Source organism: Indicator indicator, chromosome 14 (genome assembly GCF_027791375.1).
Source record: "Indicator indicator isolate 239-I01 chromosome 14, UM_Iind_1.1, whole genome shotgun sequence".
NCBI lineage: Eukaryota > Metazoa > Chordata > Aves > Piciformes > Indicatoridae > Indicator > Indicator indicator.
The window spans coordinates 26,924,246-26,936,640 of NC_072023.1; the positions used below are offsets into that span (position 1 = coordinate 26,924,246).

The following is a 12,395-nucleotide window of genomic DNA, read 5'->3' on the forward strand; positions in this document are numbered from 1 at the left end:
AGCAACTTCAATAAGGAGGCAAACTTGAGTAAAAAGCAAGCTACCTGCCCTAGTAAAAGTTACATCTGCTCACAAAAGCACAACTGTACAGGAACAATGACAAACACACACAGTGACACACACCTATGAACACGAGACCCACAGGGCATTTAAATTAGGCAATGCTTTACAGCAAGATGCTTCTCCTGAAGGACACCACATTAAACACCACTGAGTTAATTCACTGCTGAACACAAAGAACAGGCTAAACAGAGCGAGCTGTCTGGGAAGAGAGCTCATTACAATTACCAAAAAAGAGTAGCACAAGCAGAATTTCAGTTTAGAGAAGGGGTTCACATAAAAGCTGTGTCAGGCAGGAAGTCACTTCTTCCCCATAAGTATCAGACATTGGGTAACTTATAAAAAACATAACCCCCACTCCCAATCAGTACAAGCCCAGCTTTGTCAGTCTTGGAAGTCCCACTGCATTTCTTTTGACAGCAAGACATTCCAGTGTTTGCATGCATGTTCTTCATCCTTAGACTGGATGCAACAAATCTGAATTCTCAGAATTGTTTCCTCTAAATAAATTAATTCTCAAAACTATTATTTATAAAATAGGCAGATGCTGAGCAAAGAAACTCTTAATGTAACTTCAACAACAGCAAAGGAGAGAAAATGAGACTCTACCACCATACCCTTGGCAGAGCTGGTGACATTTTCAGTGTCAGGATTCCAGGCATCTCCCACTGCCACCTATGCCCTCCAATGCTTAGTGAGGAGATCTTTTTTTCTGCAAAAGTCATTTTAAAATCAAAGCAGCTCAGCATAGGGAGATAAAAAAATAGGGGGGGTGGGGGCTTCAAGGCACACCAAAGTCTGAAGACAAGCATGGACTGTACTGAGGCCCTGCTGCCTCATGAGGGAGCTTGCAAGGCAAAACAGTAACTCTGTAACTCTTATCTGAACCCCCTGTCCTCTGCTAGACACAGGTACCTCATTCTTCTGCATCTCTTGGAAAATGCAGAATTTCTCATGAAATGCCTTGAGGGCATGCAAGGAGGAATGGAAGGAGAGAGAAAAAAGGGAATAAAACCAAAACCAAAACAAACTTCCTCTTAGAAGAGATCTAGATCAATTAGAGGGAGAGATTAAAAGAGAGGTAAGGAAATACAGAAAAACTCCTACTTACTTCAGCAACTCCTTCCACCAGCTTTAAATTCATTCATTCCACTAAACAGACATTGAAAGCATTTTCTGGTACCAACTAGACCCTGCCATTTGAGACTGGTTTGTGCATGCTGGATGACAGATTTGAGACAGGAGGCAGAGACCACCGTGTCTGTCACAATACCCTCTCAGATGCTCTCTTCTTCCCAAGCTTTTGTTTTTTTGAAGTGAACCAGGCTCCACTAGGGACGGAGAGGGGAACACATTTTTCAGTCTTCAGTACCAGAAGGGCCTGAGTGTTCTGGAGGGTCAATGAAGTCTCTACTTTTTCCTCCAGACCTTGCAAACTCTGTCTAGCAGAGCTTACAAGCTCTCAGGAATGAAAGGTGGGTATTCCATCATCACTATAATTGAGCAGTTCCTTACATTTTTCACTTATTTTTGCATTAATAGTGGCATCCTAAAATAAAAATAAATTGTTTGTAAGCAACCTACTTTGGTATTTGACTCCCACCATACTTGGACTCACTGGTGTCTCCTCTTTCTTCCTCAGTAACATCATTAAAGTACCACTTAAAGTGAAACCATTTTGCCTAGGAAGCTGTTTGTGGCTTACAATATGACATTGTAGCACTGTCTGGGGAAGATTGGTCAGCCACAAGAAAGAGCTCTCAGAAGAAGCAGCCTTCATACCAGACCACACTAGAACAGGAACATCAGCCTAAGACCAAGCCTTATACAGTGGCATTTCACAGGAACTCACTATGATGTATTTCAGCTTCAAGGCTGTTACCTACACGTACAGACATGTGGAAACACTCAACAATGACTCAAGGACCCTAAAAGGTCTTTTCCAACCCCAATGATTCTAGGATTCTAAGTCCTCAAAGAAAACAGGACCCAAATGGAAAAAACAGCTGGGGGTTCATCTTTTCTCCAAGAAGAGAAGGTACTAATTCAGATTGTATACATTCTCTTCTCCCAGCAAAAATAAGCAAACCTTTCTGAATTGCAAAACCGCAGCCTGCAGCTTCCCTCTTAGCTGAGTTTAATGAGCTGTCTTGACTACGTTCTTGATGTATGGAAAAGTACATTTCTGTCTATAGTTTTCTTGGAATTCTACAACTTCAAAGAGGCTGGTAAAATCATATCCTAAAACTGGAGCCTCACAAAAAGGGGGAAGATCCCAGTGTTATCTTTTTGCAATAAACTTCGAAGCCAGTGAAGTTTACTCTTCTGACATGGAATGTCTGTTTTCTGTAGATCATTGGCATGCTCACAACAGCAACAAAATCAGATCCACTATTCTGACTGCTGCCATGTTGAGACAACAGATATTTCATATACTAACAGTGGGGATTTCCTTGCAGTTACAAAATTGACTTATTTTAGGCAGAACAGGAAAGCCTGTTTCATGGAAGAAACAGTAAGAACAACAGAATTAATGGTGCAAGTCTCTGATGTGGTTCTGAGTCTGTGGTCTGCAAGATGCTAGATCCAACTAAAATGGATTTCCCATCTGCCTACCTCTCGCTTGGATTTCTGGGAGGAGCGTTCCAGAATATCATCACTGGAGAGGTCAGAGTCCTCCGAGAAACTCAGGTGTTGACGGAGCTGCAAATCTGAGGAGCCAGGAACAAAAAGGAGGAGTTACAGAAGTGGTAACTGTTCTTTCTGGTAAACATCTCAGAACTCATCAGTAAGTTGTGTGATTGAGCTTCAAAATTATTTAAGTTTCTATGCCAATCTCAGCTGCTTTGCCTGCAATGACAGAGTGCTTCACAAAATGATCAATATTACTTAGTAGCTACATTCTAAAGAGCATCACTTTCTAAAAAGGCTGTGGAAAAAAGTTTCTGATCCTCCTGTCCTGCAGTGATGCTCTTACAACAGACACAGCACTTGGCCAGCAGCAGCCAGCACTACGTTGGCTATTTGTACAAGGCCAGAGAAATGTAATGCTTTGGAGCACATTTATAGCTAACTCCTTTACTGCATCACAAGCTGCCATTAAACATCTCCACTTGCACCTGATGGCATAGGAGAGATTGACATGAGGCCACAGAGTGCCCACTTCAGAGATCAGCAGACAGTTGCCAGATCACTAAGAAGTGACTGCATCTCTGCAGTCTTCAGCAGTCACAGAGGCAGGCTGAAAGAGAAGAGCCCAGGCCAGGAAACCATCAGGATCAGATGTAAGACAGAGATAAAATGCCACAGGCAATTGATTCCAACAAGCACTGATTATTGCTCAAATCGGTTCAGGGCAGAAGCAGATGTGCCTTGTATATATCAAGAAGGAAACTTTTATTTAAGCTCCATTTTTTTAAGCAGCATATCAGGTAATTTTGTCAACACGAAAAGACACAATTCTAGTTGCTAGCGCTTCCCTTGATCTGCCCCATTTGACAGTAGGGAGCAGTAGCATTCAGCACAGTAGCTGCATGCCAAAGTAAGCCCAGCTTACTTTGAAGGATGCCCAGCTGTAGGAGAGGTACCCTGTGCAGAGCCTCTTATCTACTATACCTGCAGCAGTAATCAATGGAGAAGCTTTGTGCTTGCCAGAATCCACAGTGGCACTACTGGATGGAGTACTTGGGCAGGATTTCTCATCGGTCTTTTTCTTCTTGTCTTTCTTATACCCAGAGAAAACAGATTTCCATAGTGACCTAGGCTTTGTTGATTCCTCTGTTCCACCACTAGATTTGTCAGAAAGCCTGCTGTCATTTTTTGATTTCTTATCCTTTTTGTTCTTACGAGGAGAGAAAAGAGAAGTTCTTTTCTTACTCTTCCCACTGGAGCCTTCTGAAGAGGTGACAGACCCTTCAGGTCCAGCCACCTCAGCAGGAGGAGTGGAGAATTTCTCGCTAGCAGCATCATGCTTTCGTGTGGATCCCTCTGCTAATTTCAAGGCCAGATGCTTTGGAGAGTCATAAAACAACTCTTTGGTCTTCAAGGGCATAGAAGATGCCTTTCTTGCCCTTGTGGTCCCAGCAGCAGCAGCTGCAGCCATCTCCATATCTCTCATCTTGCACAACTGTTTAGCCATGGCATCACGCAGTGCTTGGCTCTTGACAGACTTCTCTCTGGCTCTCATTCTCTCTTCAGCAAGCTCCTTGGCCTCTGCAGAAATTTCAGGCAATGCCCTCTTCTTTTGGTTAACCCCTCCTTCCATCAAGGGTGGGCCACCGTTTTCTTTGACCAATGGCAAAAGAAGGGCTTTCTCTGGCCTTGGCCTGCTTGTAGGAGGTGTAAAGAACTTCTCATGAAGGCTTGAGTCCTCTGTCCTGTCGTCATATGTGTCTTCTACATCATCAGCAAACGGAATCTCATCCACACTCTCCGCAAAAGACTTCCGGACATCGTCTTTTTTGGCCTGGGCTGCCTCTTTGTCAGCGGATATTGGTTCATGGCGTGGGAGAACAGGAGGTGTTGATGCTGGGGTTGGAGGTGACCTGGCTTCAACCTCATTGTGCCAGAGTGCCTGATACCTCTTTCTACGCAAAGTGGCTGGTTCTTCACCCTGAGGAGGTGGTGGGGGTGGGCTTGATGGAGGAGTAAGCATGGTAGAATCAGAAGTGTTGAAGCTCTGGCTAGCCATAGTTCTCATGTTAGATGAGCTCTCCTGAAGGCCTAGTCCAGAACTGCTGGAGACATCTCTCCTTACGTCAGTGGAAATCTTTAGCTCTTTTTCTGATGGAGATTTTGGAGTGAGCAGAGAGATCTGCTCGTTTTCTAACCTGGACAGTGCCTGTCTCCTTGGGGCGGGCTGGGGTTTCACAAGATGGATCCTTTCATCCCCTGCAACGTTCTCACTGTTAAAAGCCTTCAGAGGAGTTGTCTCAAGGGCAGATACAGTGAAGTTCGTCTCTGGGCGTTTGTTTCTGTCCACTGGGGTGAGCCCTAAGCTCCTGCGGATTTCAGCGCTCTTCATCCAGAACTCTTCCACGAGGTTACTCCGTTTCAGGGCTTCCTCTGCAGTAGTAGGGCTCCCCAGTTTTTCCACCTCACTATCTTGGCCCCTAAGGACCAGCTTGGCTAAAGGAGTTGATGTTAAGGCTGGGACAGGTTGGAAACATACTGGAGGCTCCACTGGGGATGGAATAGAGGTTTCAGCAGAAGGCAAAGGCTGGGAACAGATAGGCATTTGAGTAGATGTTGGGGATGAAGCCAATGATGGTGCCCTGGGCTGAGACTCTGCCAGTGATGTAGGTGCAATGGCTTCTGGTGATGCAACTGGCTGGGATAACACTGGAGATGGTGGCACCAAAGGGCTCTTAACTTTCCTGTCTTTCGGGATTTCATCCTTTGGTCCCTCTTCAGGAATGAAAGGCTCAGGAAAAAAGCGTGCCTCAGGAGACTTTATTGCATGGGAAACTTCTGCCAGGGGATCTTTTACATCCTACAAAGAAAGACAAAGACAAATATTATAGTCACTGGTAGGGTAGAAATCTGCTCTTTTCTTCTCCTCTACACTAAGTTAGCAATAAGGAAACCACCCAGGCATTGAAATACAAAAACACCCCAGGTGGCATCCCATTTGTAGTCTTGGAACATCACTAAGGGTTTCTCATATGGTATGGTTTGCTGTCCTGCCCCATCACATAAGTCATCCTTTGTAGATGACGACAAAGCAAATTGAATTTTTGGAAGAAAAGCCACTGAACTAAGTTCCAGAAATCTGTTTCTACCTTTTGCTGCTCTCCCTTCAAAACTCCAACTCTGTATTGTGGTGGTTCCTTATCTCAGGCAGATCTGGTGCAAGCTTCTCCAGCTCTCATGAACACTCTCCTTCTCTGCTGGCTAGCACCTACCGTAGTGCTTTCTGAAAGCAAGGGGTGCTTGCTCTGTTAAGAGGAAATTAGGTTTCAACTCCCTTGACCCTTAATGGTGTGAGAGGTCTTGATTTTCATTTCCTGCATCCAAACGACCATAATGCTCAGCAGCACATTATGTTGTTTTACAATTTAAGCCCTTGGCAGTGGCCTCTTTGTAGAGGGCTAGTACTATTCTTTCCAATGACATCTTTTGCACCAGCTCCTTTTTGAATGCAAACAGCTTGATTTAACTGACACATGGCCAATAGCGCATGAACCTCTCCATCTCTGTGCTTGTATGACATATTAAATACCCAGGTCTCAAGTATTGCAGTTAGGTGATGTGGTAGTTCAGAGGCTGGAGTGTCTTTAAGAAACCACAAAGTTACAGACCTCCAGGGGGTCCACAGTGTCCAGGAGGTGGAACTGAAGGTGTATTTCCTTCCCCGTAAGTCCTGCATCCTTATAAAAGTGGTTGCAAAATCAGTTTTCTTCCCTTTTTCCCCTCCCTCTCTCTTCCTGGGAGGACATGCAGGCTCTTACCTCCTGCAGGGGATGCCTGGTATCAGGCTTGGCAATGCTGCCAATTAGGCCTGGAGCAGCCTAATTGGGGTCCAGAGCTGCCAAGTTGAATTCTTGCTGCATCACAAAGGTATGCAATGGAGGTTAGACAGGCTTGGTAGGGAGGTGCATGAAGGCTGAGGTTTGTTAGCCTGGTTTGAAGGGAAGTTTGTGTAAAGCTTTGGCTTACTGAGCTTCTGTTTTAAATCCAGACTATGGATTTTTGTATTTTATATGCTTTGTGCTCTTATATATAGCTGTAAATAGCATTTCCATTTAACTGTGCCAGTACTACCCAATCCTTTTTGAGTGAGCATTATTTTTTTTGCCCCTTTTGGAAGGGGTAGGAGAGCAATCTGTCTGTCTCTTTAAACTAAAACAGGCACTAACAGAATCTTTAGATGAAAAATACCCACCTTGATTTTAATAGACAGCATTATCAGCAATTGCTGTCAGCAAACCAGTCTTAACCCTTAACCTTTAGAACGTGTCCATTCTAAAAGTAAATTGGCTTATGACAAAACTTTCTAGGTCAAAGTTTAATCTTTCAGTAATTCCTTAACAAACACACATTTGGGAAGGAAAAATTTGAAATGAGCCTTTTAAGGGTCCTGTTCTTCCTCCTCTTACACACCAGTACTAAACTCTTCAACACCACAGCAGACTCCATGGTGACAACGTGACAGCACATTATTGACAGGTTTCACTTCCTTAAGATGAACTATGTGGTTACTCTGAAATAAATAAGCACTGCTTTGGTTACTACTAAATAAAAGCAATGTCATCTTGAATTGCAATTCTACAGAACCTGCTTTTGGTACAGAAAAGATAAATCAAAGCAGGATAAATGGGGAACTCCTTGCTTTGGGCTCCCCCCATGTGTTACCTGCACGTTGGAATTAAATAGTCTGCATAACTCTTTTGGAGCTTTTGTGATGGGAACTCGTGGGACTGTGACAGAACCACTATACTCTAAAGATTGGAAAGAAAGGTAGTAAATTATTTTATAAAATGTAAATTCAGTCAGATTTCAAGAAGATCAATTTAAATTATAGAGACAGGAAAGGAGGACAGACCACCGCTGTCAATCCTCATCAGATTATCTAACAAACAGTTCCGTTCAACTACAGGCACAGTAAGCAGAAAACATCAAAGATTCCCTTTCTTACCTCTGCTTGTTTTGCTTTGGGACTATCGACTGGAGACAGAGGAAGGACACTGGATGACTGGTCAGGGATGGATGGCTTGCACAGATCTAGGCAAAGCAAAAATGATTCCAAAATCACATGAAAGAGACCAGTAATATTTTTTTTTCTCCTGTTGTTGTTACACACAATAAGTAGTGACAAGCTTACACACAAGAAGTAGTGATAAATTTCTCAACTTCTTACAAATTACAGGGTCACAGGATGTTAGGGGTGGGAAGGGACCTCTGGAGATGTTCCAGTTCAACCCCCCTGCCAGAGCAGGACCATGGAATCTAGCGCAGGTCACACAGGAACACATCCAGACAGGGCTGGAAAGTCTCCAGAGAAGGAGATTCCATAACCTCTCTGGGCAGCCTGTTCCAGTGCTCTATGACCCTTACAGTAAAGAAGCTGGACAAATATCTAGACCATAGACAAAAATTTTTCAATATTCCAAAATGGTACAAACTTTACACATAAAAGCTCTTCCAAGAAAAAGCAGTTAGATAGGTTCTTGGTTCAAATCCAAGAGATGTTCATTGAAACCCTCCTCTTCAATCTAATTGTAATTGCACATACTTTCTTAAGTGCAATGAGATATAGCTGATGAGAAAACTGTTACTACCTTCTGCCACACTGCAAGAAGAATGTTCTGCTCCTTCTTCATGATCTTCATCTTCAGAGACTTTTAATTCTGGTTCTTCTGCGCCACCCTGATGTAAGCGAAACTCTGCTTCTGCATCAGATGGGATGTCATCTGATCATGGATGGGGCAAGGGGGAAAGAAAAACAAAACCAAGAGAGCTTGGATACAGTTCCATTAGGACATCTGCTTTTTAATTAGAAACCTTTCATAACCCTTTCTTTCTATTCACATGGTCCTAAGAACTTTCATAAGCGGAACGCCTAAGCGTTTCATTCCTTTTTTGTGTGTGTGCTAATTAGAGTAATTTAAGCAGTAAATGATGGACTATTAGTAGAAATAAATTAGTAATTGAAGTAATAGCTTGAAAAAATTTCCAGAAAATTGGTAATGTTTTCAGACTTATGCAGTTCATTTTTTACTAGGCAAGGGAAGATATTTGGCATCACAAATTTCCTTCTATTTCTGTTATTCAGCAGGATTAATACTGAATATGGACAAGTTAGCAGATGGTGACAGGACACAAGAAATTTATTCTACAACCCATGGCACTGAGGTTCTTCTGTTTCCTTTTGTCCTTTACTCCTCGCTTCCTCTTAACTAGTTGAAACAAATTCCTACATCACTGAAAGTAAGACCAAGTTTAAGCACCCTCACAGAAAGTACTTTCTGCCAATCCATTTCTGTTCACACCACAGATTTGACTGATGCATGGCGGTACCCTACCATCATCCAGCTCTGCACCCGTGTCTCCCTCTTCACCTGCCTGCCCTTCTGTGTCTGCAGGCTCGGTGTGCAGCTCATCCTCCACATCATTATCCTCACATGGAGCTAGAATATATTAAAATATTGAGAAAAAAGAAAAAACAAACACACCCCTCCCCCCAAGACCATACAGTGAAAAGGTTCCACATTGAGCTGAACAACAGTTTACATTGGAGACACTTATTTGTTACTGCCAAAACAAGAAATCCTGAAATGTGCCACCTGGAAAGACATCTACATGAGAAGATAATTCCAGGCTCCAAACAATCAAGGAGTGCCTGCCTCTGGGGAGCCACCAAAGCATTTGAAATGAAAATAGCCAGGGCTTTTCTGAGCCTTGTGAAAAGCTAAACAAGAAGGGGACTGGGCAGACACCAAACCAGAATGAAGTTTATGATTCCTTCATAAAGATTTGGGGTTTTCCTTACCACACCAGAACAGTTACCACCACCTTACGGCATCTGTGTATTAGGTGAAAACTGAAATCTCACAATGTACCACAATTGTTCATCTTGAAATTGAAACAGGCTTTTGAGGGTGTAAGTCACACAGAGTCCAGCTTTGGTATTGATCATTATTACACTTGGAAACTGTTTAACTCTGTGCAGCTACAGGAATCTTTGGTTAAAGAGTCTAAGAGAATGGATATGTGTACAAGTAGCTAGGGCACAAATTAATGGAGATATTTTTAAGAGATATTCAAAACTCTTTTCTGTTACAGACCATAATTTAATTTGCTGGGTCAAAATAAAGAAAAGATTCATGGATTTATACCTCTGAAAAGGGCATTAGACATTGCTACTGTTACAGAATTTCATTACAGGAGAAATTGGACAAACCGTGGGCTCTACATTTCATTATTAAATGATACTTTTTAAAACCCCCAAAGCCTTATGACACCTTGTCCTATCTCTAGGGACGATTTGCTTAATTAGGGGTTTCTCTTCAGCATTTTCATGAAACATTTCAAACATAAAAAAGAAAAAAAAAACAGAAGTGAGCACTTCCAGGTTTTATTCCACAGCAGTCAGTCAACTATGTTTTAGATTTGTGCAGCAAGTTAGCATCAGTTCATGTTCAATAACATGCAGACATTTCACTCTGTTGTATAACCTATTGCAAATGCATACACGATCAGCATCTATTATTATCCACATCCTTTGCTAATTAGACACATAGGATATGGTCCTACAACAACGAGAACAAAGAGATTTATAACCTTTTTGCTTGCACCTGTGTCAGTAAATTAAGTGGTGCAAGTCTCCAGAACTGAATGCATACAGTGCCCTACTGTCATCTCTTTGGAGGGCTCCTGGTGTGACTCCCAGCAGTTAGTCCCCACAGTAGGGCTACGGGCTGCTTCCTACAGGCAGTTCAGACAGTCCCCCGATTCTGGATGACACAGAAGTTTAGCCATGGGACTGAATGATGCTGTGCCACTTTCCTTACGAGGACAGATTGAGGGTGCTGGGGCTCTTTAGCTTGAAGAAGAGGAGCACAAGGGGTGACCTCGTTCATGTTTATAAACATGTGCAGGGTGAGTGCCCAGAGGCTGGAGCCAGGCTCTGCTGGGTGATGCCCAATGACAGCACAAGGGGCAGTGGTGGAAGTTGAGGCACAGGAAGTTCCATGGAAACAGGAGGAAAAAGTTTTTTCTGTCAGAGTGACAGAACACTGGAACAGGCTGCCCAGGGGGATTGTGAAATCTCTTTCTCTGGAAACGTTCAAAAGCCACCTGGATGTGTTCTTGTGTGATCTGCTCTAGGTGATCCTGCTCTGGCAGGGGGGTTGGACTGGACGAGCTTTTGAGGTGTATTCCAGCCTCTCCTGAGTCAGGGAGTAGGCCCTGATCCTTTTTGTTTACTAGTGACAATGCATCTTTTGGAACCACTTATATACTAACATTGCTAGTTAAGACAACCTTGAAAACAAACCAACACTTCCTAACACTGAGGTCGTGCAGCCTCTCTCTAATGCAGGTTTTTGTTTCCAAACACAGCCTGCATGGGTGGTTTGTTGTCTTCTTCCTCCAACTTGAGAATTTAATCTTTTTCCATGCTTTTTCCTTCTGGAGTATTAAGACAGACAAATATAGAGGCTGGTTTTCTTTTCTGTCAGCTGCTGTGAAAAGTCAGTTACACTTAGGTGTGGTAAGGCATTGGCCCTCCCTTACTTTAGAGGCTTAGAAAATCCAGAATCTTACAGGTGTGAAGTGCAGGAGACTCAATCCTATGGCAAAGGCTGGAGTGCCCACAGGGGCAGTGCCACTGAGCAAAACCAACCTGCATCCCAGTCTGATTGTTGCTTAGGTATGCAGTAGCTTACATGTATCTGGAAATAATAATGTCATGGGATGGCTTTATGGTAGCAGCAAATATGAGTAGGATTAATCAAAACTTGCACTAAATGTTAACTTTGTTGTTAGGAATATCTGATACCACCATGTATATGTGTGTCATCAGATCCAGAAACCATGAACTGAGAAGATGTATAAATGTAGTGCTGAGGGACATGATTTAGTGGTGACATGGTAGTGCTGGGTTAATGGTTGGAGTGGATGATGTGGAAGGCCTCTTCCAAACCAAACAGTTCTAGGATTCTATGACACTCATAGCAAGTATTGGAGAGAGGGAACAAAATTAACTCTTCAGTAGGTTGGTACACAAAACTCCACAGAAAATTACAGATGCATAGGTAAGTAACAACTTGGTGCAAGGGTAGATCTCATTTTGAGGGACACAGAGAACTTGCAGGTGGCTGGATATATCATACATATACTGTGCATATACATATATGCAGTTAGGGTAAGAAGCAAGAGGCCAAAAGCTGTCACACAACAACTCAGAAGCTACACACCACGACAGCCAGAAACTGGGCTAAGCACTTGGGTTGGTATCAGCTAGCAGCTGTGAGCAGACTGCATTGTGTGCAAACATCTTGTAGACACTGCTGCCTGGCCAAAGCAGCAGCAGAAGCAAAGTTTTCTAAGCAAGCTAGATATTCTGCTGTGCCAAAACAACTGAGCTGAAGATCAACTACCTAGCCACAAACTACTGCTGTTCCACTGCTTCAGATACACTCACTGCTATACACAAATTTACTTCCTTGCCCTATCCCCAGAATCTTCATCTCATTGGTTTTGTAACAGAGCTTAGAGGTCCATGTAAAAAAACCAAAGCAAACCAACTGAGCTTGACCATCCTTCAACTTTCCTGAGGCTTTTCTAAATAAAGTCAATCCCAAGCCAAAGGAGACATGACAGGCATCACTATT

General features: G+C 43.0%; 1 protein-coding gene across 2 annotated transcripts in view; it reads right to left on the minus strand.

The window, feature by feature from the left end:
- Positions 1–12,395, minus strand: part of MICAL3 (microtubule associated monooxygenase, calponin and LIM domain containing 3) — a 117,090-nt gene that overhangs the window by 24,175 nt on the left and 80,520 nt on the right. The window contains exons 30-35 of one of the 2 annotated variants that reach the window (XM_054386390.1): positions 9,084–9,188; positions 8,340–8,471; positions 7,697–7,782; positions 3,676–5,551; positions 2,677–2,771; positions 976–1,023 (exon numbers count right to left, since the gene is read on the minus strand). In XM_054386390.1, coding sequence (XP_054242365.1) covers positions 976–1,023; positions 2,677–2,771; positions 3,676–5,551; positions 7,697–7,782; positions 8,340–8,471; positions 9,084–9,188 — 2,342 coding nt within the window. The remainder of the gene's footprint in view (positions 1–975; positions 1,024–2,676; positions 2,772–3,675; positions 5,552–7,696; positions 7,783–8,339; positions 8,472–9,083; positions 9,189–12,395) is intronic. The other variant, XM_054386391.1, reaches the window with a different exon arrangement.